This window comes from Microcaecilia unicolor, chromosome 13, assembly GCF_901765095.1.
Source record: "Microcaecilia unicolor chromosome 13, aMicUni1.1, whole genome shotgun sequence".
NCBI classification, from domain to species: domain Eukaryota; kingdom Metazoa; phylum Chordata; class Amphibia; order Gymnophiona; family Siphonopidae; genus Microcaecilia; species Microcaecilia unicolor.
In genome coordinates this window covers 32,057,428-32,072,372 of record NC_044043.1, presented here as the reverse complement: position 1 = coordinate 32,072,372, position 14,945 = coordinate 32,057,428, and the positions used below count along the sequence as shown (strand labels likewise).

The 14,945-nt window shown below is 46.0% G+C and overlaps 1 protein-coding gene across 1 annotated transcript in view; it reads right to left on the bottom strand.

Moving 5' to 3' along the window:
• The window catches only part of CALN1 (calneuron 1), a 195,536-nt gene that overhangs the window by 150,860 nt on the left and 29,731 nt on the right, over positions 1 to 14,945 (bottom strand). Inside the window, exon 2 of the mRNA XM_030185817.1 lies at positions 5,340 to 5,483. Coding sequence (XP_030041677.1) covers positions 5,340 to 5,483 — 144 coding nt within the window. The remainder of the gene's footprint in view (positions 1 to 5,339; positions 5,484 to 14,945) is intronic.

The window sequence follows — 14,945 nt, the reverse complement described above, 5'->3', positions numbered from 1 at the left end:
AATGCGGAATTTTTCCAAGTCCATTTAATAGCGGTCTATGGACTTGTCCTTTAGGAATCTATCTAACCCCTTTTTAAACTCTGTCAAGCTAACCGCCCGTACCATGTTCTCCGGCAACGAATTCCAGAGTCTAATTACACGTTGGGTGAAGAAAAATTTTCTCCGATTCGTTTTAAATTTACCACACTGTAGCTTCAACTCATGCCCTCTAGTCCTAGTATTTTTGGATAGCGTGAACAGTCGCTTCACATCCACCCGATCCATTCCACTCATTATTTTATACACTTCTATCATATCTCCCCTCAGCCGTCTCTTCTCCAAGCTGAAAAGCCCTAGCCTTCTCAGCCTCTCTTCATAGGAAAGTCGTCCCATCCCCACTATCATTTTCGTCGCCCTTCGCTGTACCTTTTCCAATTCTACTATATCTTTTTTGAGATACGGAGACCAGTACTGAACACAATACTCCAGGTGCGGTCGCACCATGGAGCGATACAACGGCATTATAACATCCGCACACCTGGACTCCATACCCTTCCTAATAACACCCAACATTCTATTCGCTTTCCTAGCCGCAGCAGCACACTGAGCAGAAGGTTTCAGCGTATCATCGACGACGACACCCAGATCCCTTTCTTGATCCGTAACTCCTAACGTGGAACCTTGCAAGACGTAGCTATAATTCGGGTTCCTCTTACCCACATGCATCACTTTGCACTTGTCAACATTGAACTTCATCTGCCACTTGCACGCCCATTCTCCCAGTCTCGCAAGGTCCTCCTGTAATCGTTCACATTCCTCCTGCGACTTGACGACCCTGAATAATTTTGTGTCATCGGCGAATTTAATTACCTCACTAGTTATTCCCATCTCTAGGTCATTTATAAATACATTAAAAAGCAACGGACCCAGCACAGACCCCTGCGGGACCCCACTAACTACCCTCCTCCACTGAGAATACTGGCCACGCAATCCTACTCTCTGCTTCCTATCTTTCAACCAGTTCTTAATCCATAATAATACCCTACCTCCGATTCCATGACTCTGCAATTTCTTCAGGAGTCTTTCGTGCGGCACTTTGTCAAACGCCTTCTGAAAATCCAGATATACAATATCAACCGGCTCCCCATTGTCCACATGTTTGCTTACCCCCTCAAAAAAATGCATTAGATTGGTGAGGCAAGACTTCCCTTCACTAAATCCGTGCTGACTTTGTCTCATCAGTCCATGTTTTTGTATATGCTCTGCAATTTTATTCTTAATAATAGCCTCCACCATCTTGCCCGGCACCGACGTCAGACTCACCGGTCTATAATTTCCCGGATCTCCTCTGGAACCCTTCTTAAAAATCGGAGTAACATTGGCTACCCTCCAGTCTTCCGGTATTACACTCGATTTTAGGGACAGATTGCATATTTCTAACAGTAGCTCCGCAAGTTCATTTTTTAGTTCTATTAATACTCTGGGATGAATCTTGGTTTATGTATGCAGCATACAAAAGCAGCAGCATTCACCAGGACTCCAAAAGGTCTTTTTAAAGACCACCTCTTCCCAGATTTTATCTATTGAAGACCCATTTCTTTGAAAAAATTAATTGTAAACTCCTAGTATCCAAAAATGCTTTAATCCTCCTAGTCATTTTCAAATTATAAAAGTCCTTTCTTATTGCTATACCTACATAAGATTCCATCATTCCTCAAATCCTAATCCAGAGTAATATGATCAATAAATATTGCCTCTACTTGGCTTCTAACATTTTGTACAATTTTCATACTATTTCACACCTATATCCTATAACAAAGAGGCCCTGCATATTTTGGTCATAAATAATACTAGCTAGCAAGGCACAGTAATGTGTTCAAAGAACAGCAGTAAGGATCTGTCTGTATTTTTTAAACAATTCAGGTTGGCAAGTTACGAGCAGAGAGTTGCCGACCTGAACATGTATACCTTGGAGGAAAGGAGAAACAGGGGTGACACGATACAGATGTTCAAATATTTGAAAGGTATTAATCTGCAAATGAACCTTTTTCCGGAGATGGGAAGGTGGTAGAACTAGAGGACATGAATTGAGGTTGAAGGGGGGAAGACTCAGGACTAATGTCAGGAAGTATTTTTTTCACAGAAAGGGTGGTAGATACGTGGAATGCCCTCCTGCAGGAGGCGGTAGAGATGAAAACAGTAATGGAATTCAAACATGCGTGGGATAAATGGAATGTTTAGATGAATGGATCCACGGAATCTTAATGAAGATTGGGTGGCAACAGTGGTAACTGGGAAGCAAAACCAGTGCTGGGCAGAGTTCTACGGTCTATGCCCTGATTGTGATTGAATAGATATGGATGGGTTAGAGTGTAAATTTTAAGGGGCTTCGACGTTAGCTTCAGAAATTTTAGTATAAGAAGAGTGCTGGGCATACTTCTATGATGTGCCCTGAGAAAGGCAGGGACAAATCAAGCTCGGGTATACATATAAAGTATCACATACCATGTAAAATGAGCTTATCTTGTTGGGCAGACTGGATGGACCGTTCAGGTCTTTATCTGCCATCATTTACTATGTTACTATGTTAATTCGCTGTCTGATTTTCTTTTCATTCACATTGACAACCTTGTTTACATCATGTGCTACTATTTTAGGATGGTTTATCTGCTGGCCTTTCAAATCACTTTTCTTTTTTAATAATTGTACTGCTTTTTCAACTTGCATTGTCACACTTTCCAAAGATTCAGAGTTAGTACAAAACATCTGCTGAGTACACACACACACTGGAAGCGTGTTTCATGTCACTGTGCTGTGCTCTGCTGAGCTATTAAGGCTTCCATACTGGTGATTGTGTTCCTTCCATGATTCCTGTTTCACAGTGTTAAATTGCATAAAGTTCCATTCACCTTGTTAATAAAAGCAATTCTGCTCTTACTGAAACAAAAGGCCTGACTTGTTTGTCTTCAGAGAGTATTCCTCCACCTAAACAAAGTCCATTGTGCTACAAATCTCTAACAGCAAATGGAGGACAATTTCCAAACTGCCTGCATCTCTGTTCATTCTGTAGGTATATTTTAATCTCCAGACTCAGCACCAGCTTTCAAAATGAAAACATGCGCATACCTTTCATTTCCAAAGCTACATAAGTAGGGTTACCATTTTTTGTCCTCAAAATAACAGGACACTTGCCCCGCCCATGCCCCATCCACTTTCATGTCCTCGCCCCGCCTCTTTTGTGCCTTCGTTCCGCCCCTTTTCACACCTCATCCCGCCCCCTGTCGCATTTTCCCCTCCCCCTGGTCACCCCCTCATCTCCCCCCCCCCCCCGTCACCTCCCCTCACTCTACTATCCCTGGTGATCTAGAGGTACCTCTTCGGGGCAGGAAAGAGCCCCCTCTTTCCTGCCCAGAGCATTTCTGCTAGCTGCCCTGCATCCTGTGGTGAGTCCAGCTCTCGGCGTTTCAAAATGGCCACCGAGAGTTGAAGTCTCGCGAGGCTGCTTCAACTCTCGGTGGCCATTTTGAAACGCTGAGAGCCGGACTCACTGTATGCAAGGCAGCTAGCAGCAGCGCTCCGAGCAGGAAAGAGGGGGCTCTTTCCTGCCCCGAAGATGAAGAGGTAACTCTAGACCACCAGGGATAGTGGAGTAAGGGGAGGGGAGTCCCGCCTCTGCCCCTGCCAGCCAGCCCCCGCCAGCGGCCAGCCAGCCTGTTTGTCCAGAAATCTGGACAAACGGGCAGGCTGGCCAAATCCGTCCGGACGCCCGGACATGTCCTCAAAAAGATGACATGTCCGGGTAAATCCGGACATATGGTAACCCTATACATAAGGAAAAAGCACTTCCTTTTTTGTGCTTTTCTGAGTAAATCAATGCAGATACTTTTCTCAAACACTGCCCCCAGGAACGCCTCACGATACAATAGGTAAAAGTGCACACGAAATCACCCCACATAAGTTTACCTGATTTTCCTAAGGAAATGGTTTTGAAAATTAGCTTCATATCATTCATTTTTCAATGACGAGCTCCGCTGTAGACCAGTCGTGCAGCCAGATGTTAAATTATGAGGAACACTTAAGCCAAAGGTGGTGGGGAACATCATTTTTCCCCTCCCCTGCTTTCGGCCCTGGTTTCTGTGCCTCACCCCCTCACTCTGATGACCCTCAAATATCTGAGCTGGAGGGATCCTCAAGCCCCGCCAACAGAAGAGATCCTCTTCTGGTGGCCATAAACTCTCCAATACTAGCAGTTGGTAGCACTCACCACAGGCCATGATCTTTTGAGAATTACCCCCTAGATGTGGGCAAAATTGTGTGGGAAAGCAAGGTTGTAGGATTTTTTTTTTTTTTGCTTTGCTTCAGCTCGAAACACGAACCATCTTTTTCCAATCATGGCATTTACAGAAATCAAGTAACAAATTTTAAAATGTGACGATCTTTCAAAACGACAGGGAAACATCAATGAAATTTCTTTTGTTTTGTTTTGTGTCATTTCCAATACAAAGCAACAGAAAAAAAAACCAAAGAAGCAAAAAACAAAGAAAACGTGGTTCATTACTTTTGGTAAATTTAGCATATGCTAAAACAGTTTACAGCACACTAAATCCATTTAATAGGAAAATTAATAAGCTGTGGTAAAAGTGGGCATTTTACCGTAGTTTAGTTTACCACAGGAATCACTAACCTGCAGTAATTCAGTACAATAGGTTAGTGACTCCTGTGGTAAATGATTAACACAACTTGTAATCAACCTTGTAAGCTGTGCTATTCTGGAAGCCTTTAAAACCCTTTCCCCATTCCACCCCCTTCTGACATACTCACCCTCCCCTCTCTTAGATCTCTTAAGACAGACCCTTACTCTCCTGAAGACTCCCTGGGCCTACCTGCAGAAATTTCTGATGGTCCAGTAGAACATGATAGAAGCAATCTCCAGTCACTTCTACCCCTTGCAGCTCTGGATTTCAAAATGGCATTTGTGACCCCCAGTGGTAGTCTGATGGAACTACCACTATGGGAAAAGATACCAAATGGGCTAGGAGGTCTGTCAGGAGGGGTCTTCAGAGGAGATGGAGGGTGGAAGGGGAAGATGGGCCACTGTTAATACAGCTCCAGTCCCTTTAAGATGGCGCCCCGGAGCAATAGACCAGCTCGATGCTCCCAGGCAGGAAAAATATTGCCAGCTATCAGTTGCTATTATTTTTTCATGAGTAACACAACTTACAGTGCTCAATGCAAGCTGTTATTCAATTTGCATATTAATGTGGTGCTTTGCATACATTTTCCATGTACAGCCCTAGAAAGAATTGTTCACAACACTATAAGGATCTCGTTCTATGCCAGTATTGACTGTTGCCACTTACCGTCCATATCCAGTCTCTGCATAATAATTGCAAGCTCTACTTCGCTGGGCATATAACCCAAAGACCGCATGGCCATGCCCAGCTCCTGCTTGGATATAAAGCCATTTCCATCTCGATCCAGTACCCGGAAAGCCTCACGAATTTCTGAAACAAAGAAGGCATAAGATGGTGAAACAGAAATGCTTTATTCTAATTGCTCGAATTAATGCATCACGATTCAACAGGGGCATATTTTCAAAGGCTCAGTCAGGATCTTAGTGGACACATAGGGAGCAATAGTATTTATTTATTTAATACATTTATACCCCACATTTTCCCACTAGCTGTAGGTTCAATGTGGCTTACACAGAACCGTAGGGTAGGCTACAGTTCAAAAAAGTACAACTAAACAAAGTAATAATAGGATAATAGGCATATATGTATCATACTTAGGGAGTAGAAATCCACGGGAGACGTATGTGTTAGGCGGGGAGAGTCTGATAGGTACGGACAGGGAGAGGGATCTTGGGGTGATAGTATCTGAGGACCCGAAGGCGACGAAACAGTATGACAAGGCGGTGGCCGTAGCTAGAAGGTTGCTAGGCAGTATAGAGAGAGGTGTGACCAGCAGAAGAAAAGAGGTTTTAATACCCCTGTATAAGACGTTGTTGAGGCCCCACCTGGAGTATTGTGTTCAGTTTTGGAAGCCGTATCTTGTGAAGGATGTTAAAAAAATGGAAGCGGTGCAAAGAAAAGCTACGAGAATGGTATGGGATTTGCGTTACAAGATGTATGAGGAGAGACTTGTTGACCTGAACATGTATACCCTGGAGGAAAGGAGAAACAGGGGTGATATGATACAGACGTTCAAATATTTGAAAGGTATTAATCTGCAAACGAATCTTTTCCGGAGAGGGGAAGGCGGTAGAACTACAGGACATGAAATGAGATTGAAGGGGGGCAGACTCAAGAAAAATGTCAGGAAGTATTTTTTCACGGAGAGAGTGGTGGATACTTGGAATGCCCTCCCGTGGGAGGTGGTGGAGAGGAAAACGGTAACGGAATTCAAACATGTGTGGGATAAACATAAAGGAATCCTCCTCAGAAGGAAGGGATCCCAAGAAGCTTAGCCGGTGGTGGGAGGCAGGGCTGGTGGTTGGGAGGTGGGGATAGTGCTGGGCAGACTTATACGGTCTGTGCCAGAGCCGGTGGTGGGAGGCGGGGCTGGTGGTTGGGAGGCGGGGATAGTGCTGGGCAGACTTATACAGTCTGTGTTCTGAAAAAGACAGGTACAAATCAAGGTAAGGTATACACAAAAAATGGCACGTGAGTTTATCTTTTTGGGCAGACTGGGTGGACTGTGCAGGTCTTTTTCTGCCGTCATCTACTATGTTATATAAACAACAAAGAATAACAAGGGTAATACAAGGTAATAGGGTCCGTGAATATTGCTGAATCCAGAAAGAAGTAAGAGTGCATATGCTACATCTACATTAGTGGATTTTTGATCACCTGAAGAAAATGCAGGGCCGTGCCGACACGGTAAGCGAGGTAAGCATGGCAGGAGGGCGCCATCCTCTGGGGGGCGCCCCGCCACACCATGCTTACCTCGCCCTCTTCTCCCCAGATCCTTGTCCTTTTTTTTTGTTTAAATTTACCTCTCTGGCGCGTGGCAGTGTAGCGTTAGTGAGGAGGCGGCGCTCCCCCGCCCCGACGTGTCAGTCTCTTCCCTTCGCTCGGTTCCGCTTTCTTCTGACATCAGAAATGACGTCAGAAGAAGGCGGGACACTGAGCGAAGGGAAGAAGACACGTCGGGGCGGGGGAGCGCCGCCTCCTTCTCACTAACGCTACGCTGCCGCGTGCCGGAGAGGTAAATTTAAACAAAAAGGAAAAGGATCTGGGGAGAAGAGGGCGGGTAGTGTAGCGATCATTTTTGGGGGGGGGGTGCCGGAGGGGCCAACTGCAGGGGGGCGCCGGAGACCCTAGGCACGGCCCTGAGAAAATGTACCTATGCTAATCCAGAGGCATTAAACACAGGGGCATAACCAACACTGGATTTCTGGGGGGGGAGGGGGCTCAGGAGTGGACTGCAGGGGCAATGCATTTCCTCCCCTCCTCACCAGCTGCCGCCACCACCACCACTTCATTTCTTATCTTTGCCCAATCCCCACCAGCAGATGAGAGTCCCAGCGCTGCCTCTGCAGGGACAAAGTCGGCAGCCTCTCTTCCTGCTGCCAACATCAGCACTCTTCGCACATGGTCAGTTCATGTGCGAAATGAGCAGGTGTGAGGCGTGTCAATGACCACGGCAGGAAGGGAGGCTGCTGACTTCTTCCCTGCAGAGACAGCACTGAGGCAGTTCTGGCCACGAATCTCATCAACTGGGAGGATTGGGCAACCCCACCAGCCAGTCAAAGAGTACTCCAGTTGTGGAGGGGGATCTGAGCCAAAAGTGGGAGGCCCAGGCCCCCCCTCCCATGGTGACACCCAATGTTTCCTCTAAGGAGTGGCCTGGTATGTGCAAATGTTTTTTTTGTTGTTTTTTTTTTGTGTGAGCATCAAGTTTTAAAAAACAACAATTTTTGAGTGCCAGTATTAGCAATGCATTTTTGTATATAGCATAAAAAAAAAAGTTTTGTGAGCAACCATGTAAAATCTGTGAGCGACGGTCCTAAACTGTATGAACAATCGCTCATGTGCTCCACTTAGAGGGAACATTGGCTACACTACTGCAATAGAGTGACTTTGTTGCATATATTTAAGTTACAAAAATATAGCCATGCCTCATAGGCTTTACACTAGCTTTTCCCAACCCTCTCATGCAGGCATACCTAGCCACATGGGCGTAGACTGGGGGGGCGAGGGGGGCAATGCCCCCCCAAACGACGACGACGTGAGACTGGCGCCACCACACTAGTAGTTAAAAAAAAAAACAAGCAGGCACACACTCGCCTCTGTCCGCTTCGCTTCCCTGCCCTCTCTGTCTGCGTCCCGCCTTCCTCTGATGTCATTTCCTTTCGGGCGGGACGCAGACAGAGAGGGCAGGGAAGCGAAGCGAACGGAGACGAGCGTGTCCGTCTACCCCCTCTCTTCCTCCCTCCCTCCGGCGCAGGCAGCAAACATGCTTCTTCAGTTTTTCTGTGTTCCTGGCAGCGGTAGCGACATACACGCTGCCTTTGGCTCTGCCCCGAAGCCTTCTCTTCAGGTTCCTGTCCCCGCATAGGTGGGAACAGGAACTTGAAGAGAAGGCTTCCAGGGCAGCCCGAAGGCAGCGTGTACGTCGCTACCGCTGCCAGGAGCACAGAAAGGTTGAAGAAGACTGCTGCCTGCGCCGGAGGGAGGGAGGAAGAGAGGGGGTAAACGGAGTCCATGATCCTGGACCTCGCGGGGGGGGGGGGCAGCAGAGGGAAGATGGATGGAACTGGGAGGGGTGGGGAGCAGAGGGAAGGAGCAAGAGATGGATGGGACTGGGAGGGGTGGGGAGCAGAGGGAAGGAGCAAGAGATGGATGGGACTGGGAGGGGTGGGGAGCAGAGGGATGGACCAGGAGATGGATGGGATTGGGCGAGGTCAGGCACAGCAGAGGGAAGGAACAGAAGATGGATGGGACTGGGAGGGGTGGGGAGCAGAGGGAAGGAGCAAGAGATGGATGGGACTGGGAGGGTGGGGAGCAGAGGGAAGCCTACTGGAAAGAAGACACTGCATAAAACAGAAGACACTGGTACCAAAGCGAATAGAAAAACTAAATGATCAGACAACAAAGGTAGATAAAAGTATTTTATTCAGAATTTATTAATTGAAATATGTCAGCTTTTTGAAATGTGCATCTGTGATATTTTGCCTGTAAATTTCAATTCCTTCCTCCATATTAGCATATCATTTGCATATGCATATATGCAAATGAATATGCTAATATGCTCCGCCCATCCTTTGCCCCCCCCCCCCCCCCAAATGAAACAGTCAAACTACGCCTATGCCTAGCCAGGTGAATTTTCAGGATTACCACAATAAATATGCATAAGATAGATTTCTATCATAGAATTAATATACTAGAGCCGAAAACATTGTTCCACCATTAACATCTATTACAAAATTTATGCAGATCTTCGAGGTATACCTCAAAGCTTAGGGTTTTAGCTTCAAGAATCAAGCATTCAATTCATCATCGGTCTTGTTATAACAAAATGGTTCAAAGAAGAGCAACCAAAATGACAGAGGGGTTGGAACTGCTCCTGTATGAGGAAAGGCTAAACAGGTTAGGGCTCTTCATCTTGGAAAAGAGATGGCTGAGGGGGGATATGATTGAGGTCTACAAAATCCTGAGTGGAGTGGAACCTGCGGAGGTGAATCGGTTTTTCTGTCATTCAAAAAATACAAAGACCAGGGGACACTCAATGAAATTACATAGAAATACTTTTAAAACAAAGAGGAGGAAATATTTTTTCACTCAAAGAATAGTTAAGCTCTGGAACTCATTGCCGGAGGGTGTGGTAGTGGCTGTTAGTGTATATGAGTTTAAAAAAGGTTTGGACAAGTACCTAGAAGAAAAATCCGTAGCCTGCTATTGAGATGGACATGGTAGAAGCCACTGCTTGCCCCGAGATTGGTAGTGTGAAATGGTGCTACTATTTGTGTTTCTGTCAGGTTCTTGTGACCTAGATTGGCCACTGATGGAAGCAGGATGGACCATTGGTCTGACCCAGTATGCTGTTCTTCTGTTAACTCTAGTACATTAATTCTATGATATAACATCATTGCTAGAGCTGGGAATTTCATTGCCATAACCGTTGGAGTTTATCTAAGATAGATTTTTATACATTAGGTCCCTAATGTCTGCTAATTCTCATGCATGTTCCTTCTGGTAATTCTGAAACCCCAACTAGCTAGGCATGCCTCCGGGAAAGAGACGGAAAACACACCATTGTTCAGTACCATGTAAGTGTTTGCTTCTGTTCCAAACCACACAGTAAACTGATATTTATACACAATACACACTGGAAATGTGCTGTCATTTTTAAATGACTTGAAAACATCAGTGTAGCCCCTTCTTAAAGCAAAGTAGATGTTGCCCCAGAGAGTACACAAAAATTAGTTGTAAAAACTAATAAATTAAGGAGTCCCAGGAGCAAAGGGAGGCAGATACCCTAAAGTCCTGACTGACTAATCACACTGTGGAATAAAAACGCCATATTCTGCACAAAACTAAAACAAAAGCTCAAAGTCCACACCAGAGGATACTTTTATTTAAAGCAGTGATTCCCAAACCGTGCGCCACAGCATCCTGATGCACCAAAGTGAACTCTCAAGTGTGCCGTGGAAAAATCATGAACTTCGTCCCACTGCCACCTGAACTGCTACTGCTCCCCCAAACCAGTGTTTGCCTCCTTTCTGTCTCCGCTCCCCTCACACACACACCCATCCCTACCACTACCGTTGCTGCTTCTCTAGATGAGCAGCAGCAGCAGCAAAACAAGCTGCAGCCATGTGGTGCCAGACACTTCAAAGACGGAGCTGACAATCCTGCCCCCTCAAACTCACTTCCTGTTCTTGGGCACAGCCGGCAGCCGTGTGTATGGAGAGTCCGGTCCCTCATGGCTGCAGCTTCTTTTGCTGTTGCTGCTGCTTATCTAGAAAAGCAGCAGCAGCAGGGATGGATGTGTGGTGGAAGTGTGGTCAGAGATGAAGCAGATGCTGAATTGGGGGGCGAAACATAGAGGGGACTTAGGCTGGATGGAAGTGGGATCACAAGGGAGGGCAGAGGCTGGATGGAAGAGGGCAGAGGCAGGATGAAAGTGGCAAGAGAAGGAGGGATGGAAGGGAGAGAGAAGGAGGACAGAGGCTGGATCAAAGTGGGGAAAGAGAGAGGGAAAGGGCTGGATGAAACTGGGGAGAGAAAGAGGGCTGAGGCTGGATAGAAGGAGAAGGAAGGCAAAGCCTAGATTAAAGTGTAAAGAGAGGGAGGGATGGGAGAGAGATGAAGGACAGATGTTGGATGAAAGGGAGAGAAAGAGGGCAAAGTCTGGATGAAAGTGAGGAGAGATGTAGGGCAGAGGGGATGGAAGGGGGAGAGAGGGCAAAGGATGGATGAAAGTGGCTAGAAAGAGAGGGATGGAAGGGAGAGAGAAGGAGGACAGATGCTGGATGAAAGGGGAAGAGAAAGAGGGCAGAAGTTGGATGAAAGGGGAAGTGAAAGAGGGCAGAAGCTGGATGGAAGGGGAGAGAAGGAGGGCAGAAGATGGATGGAAAGGGAAGAGAAAGAGGGCAGAAGCTGGATGGAAGGGGAGAGAAGGAGGGCTGAAGTTGGATGGAAGGGGGAGAAAAGGAGGGCATGCATGGGAATGCAGGTGTTGGTGGTTGAAGCACGCTACCAATTTGCTTGCACACGCAGCATGGAGCTTGGAACTTGAGCAGTAGACCTCTTCAACTACTACTACTATAAATCATTTCTATAGCGCTACCAGTCGTAGGCAGAGCTTCACAATTGAACATGAAGAAAGGACAGTCCCTGCTCAAAAAGAGCTTACAATCTAAATCAGGTCAGACAGACAGGACAAATAAGGGATAAGGGTAGGACAGATAGGACACTTAGGGAAAAGGGACTATTGAAGAGAGGAAGACAAGATAAGGTTACAAGCAGGTGACAAGTTAGGAATTAAAAGCAGCATCAAACAGGTAGGCCTTTAGCCTGGATTTGAAGGTGGCCAGGGATGGAGCTTGACGTAATGGCTCAGGAAGTCTATTCCAGGCATAAGGTGCGGCGAGATAAAAGGAACGGAGTCTGGAGTTAGAGATGGAGGAGAAGGGTACAATTAGGAGAGATTTGCCTAGTGAATGGAGTTCCTGGGAAGGAGTGTAGGGAGAGATGAGGGTGGAGAGGTTGTGAGGGGCAGCAGAGTGAATGCACTTATAGGTTAAACTAGTGGGGCTTAGGCATCCCTGCCAAAAAAAGGTAGACCTAATGCTGTTGGAGGTGGAGGAAGGGCAGAGAGGGTGGGGGTCAGGTGAAGATGGGGTGGGATGGAATGGGGAGCCAGGGTGGAGGGGGGAGACTTGAGAGGAAATATGTTGGGGCTCCATGACCTGAGAAAGTTTGGGAACCACTGATTTAAAGGACCTTTATTCAATGTAATCCTCTAGAATAAGATATTCACAATACAAACAACACAGGCAAAAAAAAACTGTTTGATTTAAGTAGATACAGTCCCCAGTTATTCTGTCCTTTCACTTTGTGGTGCCCCACAAATCCCTTCTCTCAGACACCTGAAAAGATCTCTCTTCTAGTCCTGGGATGCAGTCCCATTCCCACAGGTGGCATAAGATGGCAAATGTCACCCCCCAAAAATTGGTTTGGCATCTTCTACCTGCCCTCCTCCAAAGTCCAACATCTCTTTCTCTTACTCTTCCTCTCCTCCTGACATAGATCAACATCTCCTATCTATTGCTTCACTCCTCCCTACCCCTACTCCTCAGGAGTACAACCTTCCAATACATTGCAGGCAGGCCACTGTCCAATCCTACAGAGAATCCATGCCACACAGCAAAATTTATTGAATGATGCTATCAATTATAATGGTGGTTTTACCTGGTAGCTGAAACTAGCTGGAGGGAGAGAGGTTCTTTATACATAGAAGGGGTTTGGGGAGGGGTGTGTGATGTGGCGGTGATTTGTGCCACATGTAACAGATACTACTCAGTGCTGTACAGAGACACAGCAAAGGATACGTTTTCATTTGGCATTTCCAAGGGTAAAACCAGCCTTTTTGAGCGGAAATGCTCATTGTAAATTTGCCTTCCCAATATGCGTAAACTTACATGGGTACAGCCTACATATATGTATGTTTACCAGCTGTTTTTCGGAAGCATTCCCAAGAGAAGAGCTGGAAAGCCAGCCATATGCATGTAATTTAACCCAGTATCAATGCATCTCAAAGAGCCGTGGAAATGTGCATAGGGGCCCTTTTATTAAAGGGTTGCCATGCAGCAACGGGCTTGCCGCCCAGCAATCCGGAGCTACCGCCGGCGTTGGCTATAGTTCCATCCCCAGTGTGTGGCGGAAATACAGGAAAAATATTTCTGCAGGGGGTTACCTGGCAGCAATCAGGCACTAGCACAGGGCCCTTTTTTCCTGCAGCTTGGTAAAAGGACCCCTAAGTCAGCAGATCCTCTTCTAAAATTCTACTGGAACGATACATACCCCAATCTAGACTGATTTCTATATTCTACCTGAAATGGAACAGAAACAAACATTCTTGAAAATTTGCATGCGTACTTTTGAAAATAAAAATGTGAACATAAGTGCAATCCCGTGCCCCAGCTCTGACCCCAGGAGTATCTCTGCTCGCCACTGGTAAAGGTGTGCATTGTGTACATACTTATACCTGCATATAGTTTGGGCAATTTATTTTAATATCCATTCTGCACAGTTTTATGTACAAAAAAGGCTTTTAAAATTACTCCTGAAATTCTATGTACTACACCTTTTCATACCGCTGGTGGTGGTATATTACATAAGTACATAAGTATTGCCATACTGGGACAGACCAAAGGTCCATCAAGCCCAGCATCCTGTTTCCAACAGTGGCCAATCCAGGTCACAAATACCTGGCACGATCCCAAAAAAGTACAATACATTTTATGCTGCTTATCCCAGAAATAAGCAGTGGATTTTCCCCAAGTCCATTTTAATAATGGTCTATGGACTTTTCCTTTAGGAAGCCGTCCAAACCTTTTTTAAACCCCGGTAAACTAACCGCCTTTACCACATTCTCTGGCAACTAATTCCAGAGTTTAATTACACGTTGAGTGAAGAAATACTTTCTCTGATTCATTTTAAATGTACTACTTTGTAGCCTCATTCCATGCCCCCTAGTCCTAGTATGTTTGAAAAGAGTAAACAAACGATTCACATCTACCCGGTCCACTCCACTCATTATTTTATAGACCTACAGTTTTCTCCAGGACCCTTGCAGCTATGAGAACTTTATATTGCAGACATTTATAAATGTAAACTTCATATAAATAGAAGAAGCATTTAGAAGTCATCTCACTAATGTTTTTTCCAGTTTGATGGTAATTTGATTCAGGATAATTTAGCAATGAGGCATAAAAACGTTAAAGAGATAATGGGCGGTCATCATTCATTCGTTTGCATCTTCCACCAATTTGAGGTTGAAATAGGTTTTCAACAGATCTTTCCAGACAAGATACAGCCCTATCAAGCTGCAATCTTGTAATTAAATAACATTCTTTCTAAAATTTAAAAGCGTTTCCAACCAGCCCTATATGGAGGATGTCTCTTTTGCAACAAATCCATAAAGACAGTGCAATACCTATCATAAACCAGAGTTCATGAGGCAGACAAAATAACTTCAAATTAAAACTGACATTAATCCAGTGGCATTCCTAGCCAGGATGGCACCCGGGGCGGATCGCCGATGCGCCCCCCCCCCCCCCCCAGCGAAATGACACCTCCCCCGGCAAAATGACACCCCCCCCCCGGATGCACGCTGCAGGGGGGGGTGCTGCGGCACGCGCCTATCAGCTCCGAAAAGTTTGCTAACTTCGCTCATTCGCTACAGCTCCCTCTGCCCCAGAACAGGAAGTAACCTGTTCCAGGGCAAAGGGAGCT